This window comes from Nicotiana tabacum, chromosome 3, assembly GCF_000715075.1.
Source record: "Nicotiana tabacum cultivar K326 chromosome 3, ASM71507v2, whole genome shotgun sequence".
Lineage (NCBI taxonomy): Eukaryota > Viridiplantae > Streptophyta > Magnoliopsida > Solanales > Solanaceae > Nicotiana > Nicotiana tabacum.
This window is the reverse complement of record NC_134082.1, coordinates 207,736,351-207,755,292: the sequence shown is the minus strand read 5'-3', so window position 1 is coordinate 207,755,292 and position 18,942 is coordinate 207,736,351. Positions and strand designations below refer to the sequence as shown.

At 36.5% G+C, this 18,942-nt stretch overlaps 1 protein-coding gene across 1 annotated transcript; it reads left to right on the top strand.

The window, feature by feature from the left end:
- The first annotated feature begins 300 nt into the window (after positions 1 to 300).
- Positions 301 to 4,080, top strand: LOC107759591 (plant cysteine oxidase 2-like). Its single transcript, XM_016577567.2, has 5 exons — positions 301 to 797; positions 2,010 to 2,128; positions 2,223 to 2,391; positions 2,812 to 3,039; positions 3,721 to 4,080. The coding sequence occupies exons 1-5, from the start codon at positions 608 to 610 to the stop codon at positions 3,831 to 3,833; spliced, it is 819 nt and encodes a 272-aa protein (XP_016433053.1). The 5' UTR covers positions 301 to 607; the 3' UTR covers positions 3,834 to 4,080.
- The last annotated feature ends 14,862 nt before the right edge of the window (positions 4,081 to 18,942 follow it).

Sequence of the window (18,942 nt, the reverse complement as noted above, 5' to 3'; positions counted from 1 at the left end):
TCATATATTACATGACTCATCAACATACACGCGCAATAAGAACTAGTATATTAAAATATATTGCTAGTATTAAAATTGTCACAAGTAAATTAAAAATTATAAATAAAGAATTGCTTTGTTATAATATGTTGAAACACATTAATATGATAAATAATTTTGCAAGTTCAAAAAGTAACTGAAGGGTTAAATTAGGAAACATATAGGGGGTAGAAGACAATCTCAAAAGTGGAGGGTGGAATGGGTAAATATTTTATAGTATTAAAAGAGGATAAAGAAGAAGAAAAGAATCCGCTAGTGGCATAGCCCATAGGAAAGAAAAGCCAGAAAATGGCCCCTGGTTTTCTGTTATTCCGCTCTCTCCTCTTTCAATATCAATTCTACGGCCTCTCCCACCCATTTATACTTAGTCAAGAACGTAGAATTTCACATATCTTTCTTTCTTTTAACCCCCTTCAACTGCAACATCATCATCAACAACATAATACTGCACATAGTAAATATCAAGAAGAAAAATATCCAAAAAATTATATATACCCAGATCATTGTTTTCCTGTTTTCTTATTGAATTACTTACCCACCTTCTGATTTCAAGTTAAAAATTGGTAAAATGAGGATTGAAAAAAATGTAAGTGAAAGAAAAGGTAAGGAGTACAGCGACTGGAAAAAGAACCGGAGAAGACAGAGGAGGGTATCGCCGGTTCAAATACTCTATGAAACTTGCAAACAAGTGTTTGCTAATTGTGGTCCTGGTGTTGTACCATCTGCAGAAAACATTGAACGTCTCAAGGCGGTTTTAGGTATGTTCGTTGATTCATTTGAGCTTATTTTTTTAAGTGTTGAATTGCTGTTGCGTCATAAATTTGCAAAAATTTCATTTTTATGATGTCGGGATAAAGTACAAGTTTTGAGCTATAAAGTACAACCCCTCCAATTATGGTGCATGATCTGGCATTGTCATTTTACAACATCTCGTTTTAAAGTTGATTTTGACATTGTAAATTGTTACCAATTCTTTTCAGGCTTACCCTTTTACTGCTATTTCCATTTTACGATGATGACAGCTATAACTGGAATCAATTTGTTTTAACTCAATTCCAAAGTTATATCAGCATTTTAGGAAAGGCTGCATTTGACGTTCTATTAATATTAACTAAAAAAATTTAGCTTCTATAATGTTTGTTGGGGTTACACGATTTTAATTTGTTCTTGGTGTAGCTTAATATTGATGCAAATGTTGTATTGGTTATGGTGTTGGAACATTACCAAATTTATAAAGAAGTTGATTTTGATAAGGTTGTTTGATGATATATCCACTTTTGGCACGACAGGATCTGGTTGTCTTTTTACTAACGTTTTGTTTTGCTCTCCCATTTGAGAAATAGCTTTCTGTTTTAGGGCTTTAAATGTTTGGATAATGCTACTTCAGATATAAACGTTCTTTCTTTCTAAATTTGCTTACTTCTACTGTTTTCAGGATTTACTTATAAAATAAATGAAAAACAACTGTTTCCGGGATAAGGTGTTTGAGATTATCTGCATTGTGTTTTCTGTTGTGATTGTTATGTTGCTATGTCACAATAGAAAATAAAATTATTGTTTGGTTGGAAAATAACTGTTATACCTTTTCCCTTTAGCTCAATATTTTTTCTTGCTTGTATAGTTCAGGGATTTGTTCCTTGAGCCGAGCTGTCTATCGGAAACAGCCTCTCTATCTTTATAAGGTAGCTACCCTCCCCAGACCCCATCCATTTATGGGATTACACTGTGTTTGTTGTTGTTGTTGTTGTATAGTTCAGGGGTTTGTGAGGAGGGGTGGGGGTGACATGAAAATTTAGTGGAAGAATGAGAATTCTTCAATAATCTTTTTTAGGCAAAGTATAGATTGTGGAAACAAAAAATGATTTACTACATTATTTTGATGTGTGTAAATTTATCCTTCCTTTGTTACATTATTTCACCTTGTGCTGATTTAGGCACAATGGTACTTACCCTCTTTACATGGTACGCAGATACTATGGTTGAAGCAGACGTTGGCTTGAGTCCGAATTTGCCATATTTCAAGTCAACCACATATGATACTCCTCCTAAAATAACGTACCTGCACCTCCATGAGTGTGACAAATTCTCGGTATGTAGCAATTTTTTCACTAATACTGAATTGGCTTTTTCTCTTCCTTCAGTGTCTTGATTCGTCGCTTAAAAGTCTTTCGCTTCTTTGGCAGATTGGTATCTTTTGCTTGCCTCCATCAGCTGTGATTCCACTTCATGATCATCCTGGAATGACAGTTTTTAGCAAGCTTCTTTTCGGAGAAATGCACATAAAGTCGTATGACTGGGCGGACAATATTCTCCCTGCTGAATCAACTCCAAGTGCTAATTATCCTGTAGACAGTAAGTTCTTTAGCTGGAGATTGCATCATTGAACTGTTCTCTTCACTCATTGTCACTTGGAAATAGGAAGCATGTCTTTAAATTGGGGCATAATATATAGCTGGTTGCTTTGAAAGAAGAGTATAAATGAGTGTACACATATCAGCATTCTACATTTTTTCCAATTTATTAGGTCCTGAAAAAATGTCTTGCTTCCTGAACTCACTCCCCCCACCCCCCACCCCCACCCCTTCTGCTTGTCTTGCTATATGGGGTCAAAGGGGGTCGACTCTTGTTTTCTCAAACTTATATGTGAAGTGATAAAGTCTTATAAATATTTGGTTCACCATAAGGTTTTGAGGTTTCAGTTACTATAGATTTTTTACACTAATATGTTAGGTTTATAAGGGGACTAAATTTTTTGGTCATTTTTTTTATCAGATGCGGCTGGGGATTCAACTGGACTTCGTCTTGCAAAAGTGAAGGTGAATTCTGTGTTTAGAGCGCCATGCAAGACCTCTATCCTCTATCCATCTGATGGTGGTAATATGCACTGTTTCACAGCAAGAACAGCGTGCGCAGTACTAGACGTGCTTGGTCCACCATATTGTGATCCTGAAGGTCGCCACTGTCAATACTACTATGACTTCCCGTTAGCCAATATCTCAGGTACACCTTGTATTTTCTCAAAATACTTGACTCTGGCTTTGATTTGTGACAAGAAAATGGACGTTGGGTCTAACTCATTCTCAAAAGCTAGCTCCGGCAAGTCAGAGTTGTCCAAAAAATCCATATAAAGACACAATAATCCATTCCCTTGATACTTAACACCTACCCGTATGCCTAGGACTTGACATCTAGTGCATACATAATATGAACAGGTACAAGATAATGGACTATTGATCTAATTCAACCTCAAAAGTTAGTTCATATTTTGAGGATTTCTCAAAGATCATATAAGGAGACTAACAACTCATTTCCTCTACTAAAGTTAGATCGAGATTTGATTCTCCAACTTGTTGGTTATTAAGTAGTTATGTTGAGATTTGATTCTCCAAATTGTTTGCTGGTGGGCAGACAGTTCCAGGAACAATGGTGCTTACAAAAATTGTCAACTTGAGTTGCTTCTTGATTTTATTCTATTTTTGGGATCACATGATTAGACGATAAGGATAGTCTATTTACCCTTTTCTTGAATGGTGTCGGATAAATATGGTAATTTGATTTGATTGTACTTGATTAACATTTTCAGTACGGCTCTAGCCAGTTCATGGGGACTTGTATCCGACATTATCCATCAACATGAAAATTCTAATGTTCGGTTTTTGTCAATTTTCCCCTGAATTTCAGTACCTGAGGAACAGCGCGGCTGCGGTGACTATGCATGGCTGAAAGAGAGGGAGAAACCTGAGGACTTAACTGTAGTTGGAGCATTGTACAAGGGACCAAAGATAGTTAAGTGATTTAAAGAGAATTTCCTATGAATGTCAACAACAGCTGAAGTGAAGCAGAAAGAGAAAGTCTCTTTTTTTCTCTCCCTTTCTTCTTTTTCTCTTGTTTTTCCTCCTTATTTTTTCTTGTTTTCCTTTGGAGGGGAAAGAGGCTAATCTTCCTTCTCCTTGCGGTTGCTAATGTACATATTCAGACAGGAGGAAACAAACAACCAAAAATGGTTGGTGAAAATTTGATCAAGTTGTGTCTTTTTACCTCTACATATTTCTAACATGTAGTTATCATTTAGAATTAGCTTTCAGCTTCATAGGAAAATTTGTAGTAGACTAGCAGTTCAGGTTGTAATTTAAACTGAAAAGTAATAAACTAAAAACATTAAAGTGTAAGTCGTACAACTTAATAGTTTTATAAAATTGTATTCTATAAATTGTGAGACTAAACTAAAGTTTTAATTTAATTTGTTTTTACCGTTTCAGTTTGTTTAAACCTTTTAGGAGTAGTGGATTATTTTTTGTGCGAATTCAGACGTAAATTTTTTAATTTTTTTTTGAAATAAAATTTATTTTAGGAACTATATAAGAAGTATCATAATAGTAACAATTTAAATATTTAAAATTATTTTAAAAAATATGATAAAAGAAAATCTTGTTTGACTCTTCACCAAATAGTAATAAGTTCATTGGAGTATAAAATTTTAAGGTTATTTAAGGTTAGCTACTGCATGGTTAGCTAGCCACTTTAGTTGGGTGAAATTCAAAAATAGCCAAATTTATAATTGGTCGTTCAAAAATAGCCCAATTTTAAAAGTAATCGAAATTTAACCATTTTTTATGTAAAGATAAATCTGAGCGAAAACATTGTTCAAAACTCGAAAAATACACCAATATATTATAATGGAGTTCCAGCATAAGTATGTTTGAACTACAACATATTATACTGGTATGATGGAGTTCCAGTATAAGTACGCTAGAACTTCAGCATAATATACTGAAGTTCCAGCAAGTATAATTGTCCAGTATAATATACTGGAGATTGGAGCGTGAGCGGTCCAGAATAATATGCTGGAGTTCTTACACAAGTGCATCGAATTTCAGTATATTATGCTAGACCGATCTCTATTACAACAAAATAGTGATTATTTTTTATTGACTTCTTAAACGCCAACTATTTTTGAATGACCAGTCTGAAACTGGCTATACCAAGGATAGGAGATAAAAATCCGTGCCCATGGTCATAGATGTCGAGACGCTATAAATATTTACTTAGGAAAATTGACTCTATAACCTAACATGCATGTACGATGTTGTACACACTATTCTACACCTAAAGAATCGAGGATATTTGACAAACATCATGGTGCCCGCTGTAAATATATATTACTCATATTTTGAATGATGTTATAAAATAAAGACTGTAAAGTAAAGACAAGTATAGAGAGAAATTGTTATATTATTCGAATTCAAACTGATGTACATAATGAACTGAAATCTCTTTCTATTTATAGAAGAAAGGAAACTGAAAGGATAAGCTCATTGTACCCGGTATAGATAATCTTCTACCGGGGGTAATATTTATCCATAACGGAGTATCGAAAGGATAAGCTTATTATATCCGATATAGATAATCTTCTACCGGGGGTAATGTTTATCCATAACTGGGCACTGAAAGGATAAGCTTATTATACCCGGTATGGATAATCTTCTACCGGGGGTAATATTTATCCATAACCGGGTACCAAAGTGATAAGCTTCTTCAGGAAGCTTATTTCCAATAGAGTACTAAATAGATAAACATATTTACGGTGGAGTTCCATATGGATAAGCTTCTTCAGGAAGCTTATTTACAACGGAGTACTAAATGAACATCCATAATATAATATATTTATAACACCCCCCCTTGGATGTTCATTAAAAGATAATGTGCCTCATTAAAACCTTACTAGGAAAAACCACGTGGAAAAAAATCCCAGTGAAGGAAAAAGAGTACACATATTTAGTAAGACGCATTGCTAGGTGCCTCATTAAAAACCTTATAAGGAAAATCCCATGGGAAAAACCTTAGTAAGGGAAAAATAGTGCATCGTGTATTTTACTCCCCCTGATGAAAACCTTGTTTCAAATAATTGAGTCTCTGCATTCCAATCTTGTATACCATCTTCTCAAAAGTTGAAGTTGGCAAAGATTTAGTGAATAAATCTGTTGGATTATCACTTGAACGGATTTGTTGCACATCAATGTCACCACTTTTCTGAAGATCGTGTGTGTAGAATAATTTTGGTGAAATGTGTTTCGTTCTATCTCCTTTTATAAATCCTCCCTTCAATTGGGCTATGCATGCAGCATTGTCTTCGTATAAAATTATGGGTCTTTTCTCACATTCCAAACCACATTTTTCTCGAATAAAATGAATTATTGATCTCAACCATACGCATTCCCTACTTGCTTCATGAATAGCTATTATCTCAGCGTGATTTGAAGAAGTAGCAACAATAGATTGCTTTGTGGAGCGCCATGATATGATAGTACCTCCATATGTAAATACGTAGCCGGTTTGAGATCGAGCTTTATGGGGATCAGATAAATAACCTGCATCTGCATAACCAACAAGGTCTGCACTATCTTTGTTAGCATAAAACAAATAGTTCCCCTTAGATATCGCAATATATGCTTAATCCTGTTCCAATGTCTCCGTGTAGGAGAAGAACTATATCTTGCTAGTAAATTAACAGAAAATACTATGTCAGGCCTTGTAGCATTAACAAGATACATTAGTGCACCAATTACACTGAGATAGGGTACTTCGGGACCAAGGAGTTCCTCGTCCTCTTCTGGAGGTCGGAACAAATCCTTATTCACTTCAAGTGATCGAACAACCATTGGTGTACTCAATGGGTGCGCTTTGTCCATGTAAAGGCATTTTAAGACCCTTTCTGTATAGGCAGATTGATGGATAAAGATCTCGTCTGCTAAATGTTCAATTTGCAGACTAAGACAAAGTTTTGTCTTTCCAAGATCTTTCATCTCAAATTATTTTTTAAGATATTCAATTGCCTTTTGGAGCTCTTCTGGAGTTCCAACAAGATTTATGTCATCAACATAAACAACAAGTATAACAAATTCTGATGCCATTTTCTTTATAAAAATACATGGACAAATAACATCATTTATGTAACTTTCTTTCAGCAAATATTCACTAAGGCGATTATACCATATGCGCCTAGATTGCTTTAAACCGTACAAAGATCTTTGTAATCTGATTGAATACATTTCCTGAGATTTTACTTCAGGCATTTTAAATCCTTTAGGGATTTTCATATAAATTTCATTATCAAGTGAATCGTACAGATAAGCTGTAACTACATCCATTAGATGTATTTCAAGCTTTTCATGTAGTGCTAAACTGATGAGATATCGAAATGTTATGGCATCCATAACAGGTGAATATGTTTCATCAAAATCGACTCCAGGTCGTTGTGAGAATCATTTTGCAACAAGGCGAGCTTTGTATTTCAACTTCATTTTTATCATTCATTTTTCGCACAAAAACCCATTTATGACCAACTGGTTTTATACCAGCAGGTGTTTGGACTACTGGTCCAAAGACCTCTCTTTTAGCAAGTGACTTCAATTCCGATTGAATTGCCTCTTGCCATTTTGGCCAATCAGATCTTTGTTGACATTCTTCGACAGATCGAGGTTCAAGATCCTCACTATCTTGCATAATATTAAGTGCAACATTATATGCAAAAATATTATCCACCACTATTTCAGATCGATTTAAATTAATCTCATCACCGATCGAACTTATTAAAAGTTCTTCACTCACATGAGCTTCGGGTTCATTGATTTCTTCAGGAATCTCAGAACTAATCAGATTTTGGGTCTCTTCAGGAGATCCCTTCATAGTATCGTTTTGATCATTTGTCGATTTTCTTTTTCGAGGATTTCGATCCTTAGAACCCAAAGGCCTACCATGCTTCAGGCGTGCTTTAGGTTCACTATCTCTCATGCTAGTAGATGGTCCTACTGGGACATCAATTCGGATAGGCACATTCTCTGCTGAGATATGTGACTTAGTTATCCTTTTCAAATCAGTAAATGCGTGTGGCATTTGATTTGCTATATTCTGTAAATGGATGATCTTCTGGACCCCCTGATTACATATAGGGGTACAGGGATCAAAGTGAGATAATGATGAAATTTTCCAAGCAATTTCTCTGTTGATTTCCTTTTTCTCTCCCCCTAATTGTGGAAAATTTGTTTCATCAAACCGATAATCTACAAATCGAGCAGTAAATAAATCTCCTGTCAATGGTTCAAGATAGCGAATAATAGAAGGTGATTCAAACCCAGCATATATTCCTATCCTTCTTTGAGGTCCCATTTTACTATATTGTGGTGGTGCTACTGACACATATACAGCACATCCGAAAATTCGTAGATGGACAATATTTGGTTCATGACCAAAAACTAATTGTGACGGAGAATATTTATTATAATGTGTCGGTCTGAGACGATAAGTGATGTTGCATGCAAGATAGCATGACCCCAAGCAGTAGTGAACAATTTTGTTTTCATAATTAGTGGTCTTGCTATCAAATCCATGAGTTTAATAAATGACTATGCAATGCCATTTTGAGTATGAACATAAGCTACAAGATGTTCAATTTTTATCCCAACGGATAGACAATAATCATCAAAAGCTTGAGATGAAAATTCTCCAGCATTATCAAGGCGAATAGCCTTTATAGGATAATCTGGGAATTGTGCCCTTAATCGAATTATTTGGACTAATAGCTTTGCAAATGTCAGGTTGCGAGATGATAGTAGGCACACATGAGACCATCTTGAAGATACATCTATTAGGACCATAAAATATCTAAACAACCCACTTGGTGGGTGAATAGGTCCACATATATCCTCATGTATACGCTCTAAAAAGGCAGGAGATTCAATACCAACCTTCATTGGTGATGGTCTAGTGATCATTTTTCCTTGATAACAAGCATCACAAGAAAATTCGTCATTTGTAAGAATCTTCAAGTTCTTTAATGGATGCCCACTCGAATTTTCAGTAATTCGTCTCATCATTATTGATCCGGGATGGCCCAACGGTCATGCCAAAGCACAAAAGCATTTGAATCCGTAAACTTCTGGTTTACGATAGAGTGTGCTTCAGTTGTACTAATTTGTGTATAGTATAAGCCAGAAAATAAAGTTGGTAACTTTTCTACAATGCATTTTTGGCCAGAAATATTCTTTGTAATACAAAGATATTCCCTGTTCATTTCATCTATTGTCTCAACATGATACCCATTTCGGCGGATATCTATAAAACTCAATAAGTTTCTTCGGGACTTGGAGGAGAACAATGCATTGTCTATAATAAGTTTTGTTCCTTTAGACAGAAATATTATAGCTCTTCCGGAGCCTTCAATCAAACTTATATTACCAGAAATTGTTGAAACATTTGTTTTTTCCTTATGCAAATAAGAAAAGTATTTCTGATCGTTGAATATGGCATGAGTTGTTCCACTATCAATAACACAAATATCTTCATGATTTGTCTTTGATCCAAACATAATTTGAGGGTTATCCATATTCTTCAAAATAACATAAATAAAATATATTATAGTAAACATCATTATCAAAGCATAACTTTTATTTATACAACAATTACATAACCATACTATCTATTACAAACAACAAAAATTAAAAAATTTACATTTTCTACAGATTCACTACCGATTACATGACTTGTTTCTCCTTCTGGGAGTGCAAAGTAATCAGCTACATCCAAATGCATGAAGTCTAAATTATATTCAGAAATAAAATTTGCTTCAGCATTTTTCTCTATCTTCTTCAGGGAGGCTTGATAAAGCTCAACCAGGTGCTTTGACGTACGACAGGTACGTGACTAGTGCCTTTTTCCTCCACATCTATAGCATGCATTTTCTGCATTTGGCGCTTGCACCGTTTCATGCTTTTGGTCCTTCCTTTTCCACTGCTGGTGGTGAGGTGGTTCTGGGTTCTAATCCCCAGCGGAGTCGCCAGAGCTGTCACACCTCCTTTTTGCGCGCCCGCCCCGAAGGGTTGAATGCGCGAGAGAGTTTTTCCAATTTAAGTGACAATATTCGAAATGAGATTATTTAATTCAGAGTCGCCACTTGGGAAAGGTTTTTGGTGTCCCAAGTCACCGTTTATCTTGAATCCCAAATCGAGGAAAATATTCGACTTTCCAAATGAAGTCTGCGAACCAGAAATTCTAAGTAAGGAATTCTGTTGACCCGAGGGAAGGTGTTAGGCACCCTCGAATCCCGTGGTTCTAGCACGGTCGCTTAAATTGTTATAATGGCTAGATATCTGATTTAATACATGTTATTACTTTATGTGCTTTCATTAAGTTTAAAACCGCTTTTATTATTATTTATTTTTTATGGAATTGCAACGTCGTGAAAATGCGTTTCGAACCACGTCACAATCAATGCGCCCGTGGTTGTTAATACATTCCGACTCCGTTGAGATTTGGATCTGGGTCACATAAATGTGCACCCGAATTTAAGAAGGTAAGATTATTAAAATGCGCGCCTGAAGCAATTATCGTATTATTATTTCTGGGTAAGGCCGTGGAATTTTGCTAAATGGCTCATCCGGAAGTCTAAGTAATTTTAATTAAACATTTATCGAGAGCCCCGCAATTTGTGCGTTTTATTGGGCGAGGCTCATCTCATTTATTTTATCAGGATAATTCTAAAGTGCCTACATTTTCTATTAAAATTGTCTCCAAAAATGAAAGAGAAAAGGTCTTAATTTATTTACATGCTTGAGTTGTTGTAGTTGAGTTTCGAATATGATTCGTAAATTCTGAAAAATGATACAAGCAAGGCAGTCCGTTGCCAATACGGGCACAGGCCCAACGTATATGGCATTAAACTAAACCTGGGCTTCACGTATTACTACCTAATTACATTATACTAGGCATGTTCTCAGTTTGTCAAATTAAAAAAAAAACTTGGCAATCTAATTTTAATCCTAAAACATTTACATGCTGGAATTAACCAATATTATTTAACTAAACAATTTTCTTACAAGTTCCGAAATGGTCTATTCGTTTGATTTTTAACTTAGACGGAGTTACTACACCATTTATTTATTTTTAAGCAATATATAGATAGTTCATCCGTTAAGCTATCGTTTGATGTTCCAATATATATACATTAAATAGCTACATGATTCCGATTTTTTGTAAGCTAAATAATTTATATATACAAATAAAATTAAGAATATAATTCAAAGTAAATTTAGAACTTCAATTCTTCATTTTTCGTATCCATGCTTCCTGTTTCAGTTTACAATAATCAGCGTGTCAGTTGTGTACCTGATATTGGAAGCAAAAGAAAAGTGAGAGATCAGCAGAAATTCAGTAGCATAACAACAGCAATCCCAGCAACTAGTAACAACCAGCGACGAGAAACTTAGTGACAGATTTTAAAAATCAAAACAAAATCCAGAAACAACAACAACCAGCGGACAGAAGCAAAGGGAAACTTTTCAGATTTTTTGAAAGACTAGTTAGTGTTAAACCCTTAATTTCTCAATCCGTATCTCAGAATATTTGGATTGTATACCAGGTGTATATTCTTCTTCTTTTGAATTTCCAGAATGTTTTTCTTTTTGTTTTTCTAAAGTCTTAGTATTTTTTTTTTCCGGAATTTCCTCTCTTAAATTTTTCTTCCTCTATTCTTTTTTCTCTCTATCTCTGTCTGTCTTTTTTCAAATCTGATTCAAGACTTCTATATATATCCCATCCCATAAAATTTTTAATCAATTAAAATCAACCCATTTTCTCTACCAAACCCATTATCTTCCCACTCATCCCCATTACATTAAATAAGCATATCACACCACCCCATTATATTTTGTCCCTCATGCCTAACATAAATAAATACAAGATTCCCCCACTAAATTTTGTCTTGTCCCCCCTTTATATTAAACAACTATATCACAACCCACCCCATTTCATTTTGTCCCCCATGCTTCACATAAAAAATTACAAAATGTACAATTCCTAAACTACCCCTCCGACCTTACTGAAATTACCAAACTACCCCTGAACGTACTACAAATTACCAAACTACCCATCAGCTATAACACATCAATTAATCAAACTTAACCAAAATATAGACAATATGATTAATTTCTAACAATGTTCAAACAACAAATTTCATGAACATGATTTCTTCAACATTTTAACAACAAATCAACATGAACATGATTTCAACAACATTTCAACAACAAATCACATGAACACAAATTGAACAACAAAGAACAACTAAAATTTGATTGAACAATATTTTAGCAACAAACAATCCTATTTTCGGATTCAACAACAACAACAAACAAGTATATTTAGATTTCTAAATTCAATAATATTGAACTTAAAATCAACTACTCTAACAACATTACAACAAACAATTCCTATCTTAAACCTAAACAAGATTATGAGACCAATTCAAGAAATAATCATAAATGATAAACAAAAAATCAAACTATACAAAATTCGGATTCAAAATCATCCAAACAAAGTATGAACATGAATGAATCTATTTTTTTTAAACAACAAAACATGACGGATTCATATGACTCAAACAACATTAATGATTTCCGGAAAATACATAACAACATGAAACAAATTGAAGAAATAACCAATTAAATTTTAATTTGAATCTAACAAACATTAAACTAACAAATATTTACTTCAACAATAATACGAACATGAAATAAACATGAAAAACAAGTACTTAATCTTTCATTTGGAATCTGAAAAATTAATTTAACAAACAACACATGAACATGAACTAAAAGTTAAATCAAACGATAAACAAAACAAACATTTGCCGATTTTAGATTCGAAAAATATCAAAACAAAATACGGATAAAATAGAACTCAAAAATCACTAACCTGATTGAAATGAAATATGTACGGACTGTTTCGACAAACCTGGACCAAAGCTCGACCAAACGACGATGAACACGAACTTAAGAAACAAATGAAGCCACGCCGAAGCAGCGGCAACAATTGACGTGGCAGAATCGCTGGGGGCGCGTTTGGATGAACCCACGCGGAGAAGCTGAAAGCATACGCTGAAGCCGGAGAACAGTCGACGTTCATGGCTGCCCTCGAGCTGGACGGGGCAGTAGAAAAAGTTTGAAGCAGTAGCAATAACATCCATGGACGAGGGAGCAAGTACTCGACAGCAGCGTCGAAGAAAGATGGAAGAAGGTCGACGGACTGGACGCGGCTGGACGCGACATCAACGTCGATGAGAGCTGGACACGACGGGATCTATTTGGAGAAGGTCGACGGGCTGTTCGTCGTCGATGGAGTAGTGGAAACGCAGCAGCAATGGAGAAGATGAAGCAGTTCTGCTGGCTGCGTCAATGGTGGACAATGGTGGTCTTCCATGGTGGTGAGGTCGAGGAAGAAAAAAAAAGGGCAGCCATGGACGAGCTTGAGCTCGCCATGGAGAAGATGAAGACGTGAGGGGTCTGTTTGGAGGGTGGTTGACGATGAGAAGGAAGCCATGGCTGCTAGGGAGTGGAGCTTGGGGAACCCATGGATGAGCTTGAGAAACTTGAGGAAGAAGAAGAAGATAGGAAAGGGGGGGGGCGGATGGCTTTGCTTCTTTTTTAGGGTTTTTTCCTCTCTTCTTTTTTGTTTTGTGTTGTTTGTAAGATAATAGGGGTGTTGGGTTATGGACTGGGTCGACCCAGTTCGAAATGGACTGGGTCGTAAGGAAGATTGGGCCATTTTTTGGGCCTGTGGCTTGAAATCGAAGAAGAGACTCAATCCCGACTTTCTTTATATTTTCGCTCTCTTTTCTTCTTTTATTTTTCTAAAAAACTAAATTATAAAAATACTTAACTTATTATTAAGAATTAAATTAAGTTATAAAAGCGCAAATTAACTCCCAATAACAATTAACGCGCAATTAAGTAATAATTAAGCGTAAAATTGTATATTTGGACATTAAATGCTAAAAATGCAAAAGATGCCTATTTTTGTAATTTTAATTTTTGTAAAACAAATTTAATTACTAACAATTGTAGAATTAAATCCTACACACAAAATGCGACATATTTTTGTATTTTTTTTTATTAATTTAGCAAATAAACACGCACAAACAAATACAAATAATTATTCAAAATATCACAAAATTGCACACCAAAGAAAAAATCATTTTATTTATTTTTTTTTTTTTGGGAGTAATTCTCATATAGGGCAAAAATCACGTGCTTACAGCTGCCCCTCTTTGCCCGGAGACACGAAGGGTTTTCGTGCAAAGATAAAGCGAGCGATTTTTGCCCATCCGAGTACTCCGTGTGAAGCATTTTTTTTTTTGAAAAATATTTGACCGAACCTTTGCTTCAAAAGTTTCCTACATATCCTGGGCTAAACAGGAATCAGGTCAATGTAGTTCGGGAAAATTTTGGTAGCTGGGACTACCATGGGATTGCAATGCTTGCTGTTACTGCTGTTGCTGTTGCCACTACTGCTTTACTGACCTCCTTATTACAACCAAAGGAAATTGAAACTGAACTAACTACTTATGTCTGTCAACCGCTAGTTACAAGATTCCTATCTATAATTCTTTTGCAACTTGATCTTGGGTCTCAGCTAATTCTGCTTGTAGACTTCGATCCGAATCTTGATGCTCGCAAGTTGTAGGCGTTTGTTTATTTCTGCAGTATTGAATGAAACGGGATTGGCGGAGCTCGGGAATTTGATCCAATTTTTTGAGTGACCTGCCCTTTGTTTGTTCCAATATGTGGGAACATCTTCTTTTTTTTCTTTTGTTCTTTTGTTTTTTCTTTATTCTGGATTGAGACTCACCCCGTAGGTCGTCTCGATCCATGCACCTCAGGGTCAGACCTGTTGAGACAACAAAACAAACGAACGAAATTTCTGCCCCAGTTTCACTAGGGAAATTTCGTGAGTTAATTGTCATGAAAATTTACAGCATTGATGAGGGGATTGGAAAAAACCCTAATCTACAAAGCGCAACTCAGGGATTGGATCCCTAATGTCGGCTAACAGAAAAAATGCTTAGTTCAGGGTTGGAGTCCTAATGCTGGCTAAATGGAAACTTGCTCAACTTAGGGATCGGAGCCCTAAATTGGGAGGATTGCCAGGTTATGCTGGACACCGTTCGGGTTATGTCAACATAAATTCATCGGGTTTTGCCAGAAAAAGGGAAAGAGTTCTCGGGTTATGCCAGTAGATCATCGGGTTATGTCGGAAAGATTCATCGGGTTATGCCGGAAAGATTCATCGGGTTATGCCGGGAAGATTTATCGGGTTATGCCGAAAAGGTCTACGGGTTATGCCGGGAAGATTCATTGGGTTATGCCGTGAGAAGGTAAGAGTCCTCGGGTTATGCCGGGGAAGTCATCGGATTATGCCGGGAAGATTTATCGGGTCATGCCGGGAAGATTCATCGGGTCATGCCGGAAAGATTCATCGGATCATGCTGGGAAGATTCAGCGGGTTATGCCGGGAAGATTTATCGGGTTATGCCGAAAATGTCTACGGGTTATGCCGGGAAGATTCATCGGGTTATGCCGTGAAAAGGTAAGAGTCCTCGGGTTATGACGGGGAAGTCATCGGATCATGCCGGGAAGATTCATCGGGTCATGCCGGGAAGATTCTTCGGGTCATGCCGGAAAGATTCATCGGATCATGCCGGGAAGATTTATCGGATCATGCTGGGAAGATTCAGCGGGTTATGCCGGGAAGATTTATCGGGTTATGCCGAAAAGGTCTACGGGTTATGCCGGGAAGATTCATCGGGTTATGCCGTGAAAAGGTAAGAGTCCTCGGGTTATGCCGGGGAAGTCATCGGATCATGCCGGGAAGATTCATCGGGTCGTGCCGGGAAGATTCATCGGGTCACGCCGGAAAGATTCATCGGATCATGCCGAGAAGATTTATCGGATCATGCTGGGAAGATTCATCGGGTTATGCCGGGAAGATTCATCGGGTTATGTCGGGAAGATTTATTGGGTTATGCCGGGAGATTCATCGGGTTATGCCGGGAAAAGGTAAGAGTCCTCGGGTTATGCCGGGGATTTGGATAGAAAAAGCTCCTTGGGTGATGCCAGGGAGATCCGTGGTTTATACCGAGATAGTTGAGGAATGAAGTTCTATGTTACCCTGATTTGTTTTTCTTATGGGGATTTTCATTTTTCTTTCTTGTCTTCTTTCTTTTCTTTGGTTTTCCTTTTATATTTCTTTTTATTTATCAAAATGCATGAAAGAATTCTGGATTTTTTTTTTTTTATAAAAAAAATGCATGAAAGAATTCCGGGGAAACTTACTTTTGGTCGTTTTCCTGCTGCAAAGCTGTTTCGACGCTCGCGTTTAAATCAAACGATAAACAAAACAAACATTTGCCGATTTTAGATTCGAAAAATATCAAAACAAAATACGGACAAAATAGAACTCAAAAATCACTAACCGGATTGAAATGAAATATGTACGGACTGTTTCGACAAACCTAGACCAAAGCTCGACCAAACGACGATGAACACGAACCTAAGAAACAAATGAAGCCACGCCGAAGCAGCGGCAACAATTGACGTGGCAGAATCGCTGGGGGCGCGTTTGGATGAACCCACGCGGAGAAGCTGAAAGCATACGCTGAAGCCGGAGAACAGTCGACGTTCATGGCTGCCCTCGAGCTGGACGGGGCAGTAGAAAAAGTTTGAAGCAATAGCAATAACATCCATGGACGAGGGAGCAAGTACTCGACAGCAGCGTCGAAGAAAGATGGAAGAAGGTCGACGGACTGGACGCGACATCAACGTCGATGAGAGCTGGACACGACGGGATCTATTTGGAGAAGGTCAACGGGCTGTTCGTCGTCGATGGAGCAGTGGAAACGCAGCAGCAATGGAGAAGATGAAGCAGTTCTGCTGGCTGCGTCAATGGTGGACAATGGTGGTCTTCCATGGTGGTGAGGTCGAGGAAGAAAAAAAAAGGGCAGCCATGGACGAGCTTGAGCTCGCCATGGAGAAGATGAAGACGTGAGGGATCTGTTTGGAGGGTGGTTGACGATGAGAAGGCAGCCATGGCTGCTAGGGAGTGGAGCTTGGGGAACCCATGGATGAGCTTGAGAAACTTGAGGAAGAAGAAGAAGATAGGAAAAGGGGGGGGGCGGATGGCTTTGCTTCTTTTTTAGGGTTTTTTCCTCTTTTTTTTTGTTTTGTTTTGTGTTGTTTGTAAGATAATAGGGGTGTTGGGTTATGGACTGGGTCGACCCAGTTCGAAATGGACTGGGTCGTAGGGAAGATTGGGTCATTTTTTGGGCCTGTGGCTTGAAATCGAAGAAGAGGCCCAATCCCGACTTTCTTTATATTTTCGCTCTCTTTTCTTCTTTTATTTTTCTAAAAAACTAAATTATAAAAATACTTAACTTATTATTAAGAATTAAATTAAGTTATAAAAGCGCAAATTAACTCCCAATAACAATTAACGCGCAATTAAGTAATAATTAAGCGTAAAATTGTATATTTGGACATTAAATGCTAAAAATGCAAAAGATGCCTATTTTTGTAATTTTTAATTTTTGTAAAACAAATTTAATTACTAACAATTGTAGAATTAAATCCTACACACAAAATGCGACATATTTTTGTATTTTTTTATTAATTTAGCAAATAAACACGCACAAACAAATACAAATAATTATTCAAAATATCACAAAATTGCACAACAAAGAAAAAATCATTTTATTTATTATTTTTTTTATTTTTGGGAGTAATTCTCATATAGAGCAAAAATCACGTGCTTACATCCCCGACCACGACCATGACCACGACTGGGGCCACGACCTCTTCCACGTTTAGCTTGGTGGAAGTTCGTCTCATTCACCTCAGGGAATGGACAAGAACCAATAGGTCGGCTTTCATGATTTTTCATTAATAGCCCATTATGTTGCTCTGCTACAAGAAGATGTGAGATAAGTTCAGAATATTTTTTAAATCCCATCTCTCGATATTGCTGCTGCAGGAGCATATTCGAGGCATGAAAAGTGGTGAAAGTTTTCTCCAACATATCATGATCAGTAATATTATTACCACATAATTTCAATTGGGAAATAATTCTGAACATAGCAAAATTATACTCACTGATAGATTTAAAATCTTGTAGCCTTAGTGAGTCCAATCATAATGTGCCTGTGGAAGAACGACCATCTTCAGGTGGTCATATGTATCTTTCAAATTATTCCACAGTATGACTGGATCTTTAATAGTGAGATATTCCATTTTCAGGCCCTCATCAAGGTGATGGCGTAGGAATATCATTGCTTTGGCACGGTCTTGGTTTGATGCCTGATTTTTATCCTTGATGGTATCTGCCAGACCCATCGCATCAAGATGAATTTCAGCATCAAACACCCAAGACATGTAGCTTTTGCCCGATATATCCAGGGCTACAAATTCAAGTTTAGAAAGATTTGACATTATTTAGGAAAAGAAAGATCTTACCTCTAATACTTTCAAAGTATTTGCTTGAGATGTCAGAGTCTCGTGCTGATAACGTGTTATAAAATAAAGACTGTAAAGTAAAGACAAGTATATAGAGAAACTGTTATATTATTCGAATTCAAACTTATGTATATAATGAACTGAAAACTCTTCTATTTATAAAAGAAGGGAAACTGTTGTGTAAGCTGCTACTATACCAGATATGGATAATTTTCTATTGAGAGCAATGTTTATCCATAACTGAGTACTGAAAGGATAAGCTTATTATACCCGATATGGATAATCTTCTACTGGGAGCAATATTTATCCATAACTGGGTACTGAAAGGATAAGCTTATTATATCCGATATGGATAATCTTCTACCGGGGGTAATGTTTATCCATAACCGGGTACCGAAGTGATAAGATTCTTCAGGAAGTTTATTTCCAATAGAGTACTAAATAGATAAACATATTTACGGTGAAGTTCCATATGAATAAGCTTCTTCAAGAAGCTTATTTACAACGGAGTACTAAATAAACATCCATAATATAATATATTTATAACAAATGATACCTAGTACGTAGTTAT

Excerpts from the sequence above, each read along its gene's own strand:
- LOC107759591 (XM_016577567.2), top strand. The coding sequence starts at position 608 with ATGAGGATTGAAAAAAATGTAAGTGAAAGAAAAGGTAAGGAGTACAGC. Across the intron at positions 798-2,009 it reads ACGTCTCAAGGCGGTTTTAG|ATACTATGGTTGAAGCAGAC; the intron begins GTATGTTCGTTG and ends CATGGTACGCAG. Across the intron at positions 2,392-2,811 it reads TGCTAATTATCCTGTAGACA|ATGCGGCTGGGGATTCAACT; the intron begins GTAAGTTCTTTA and ends TTTTTTTATCAG.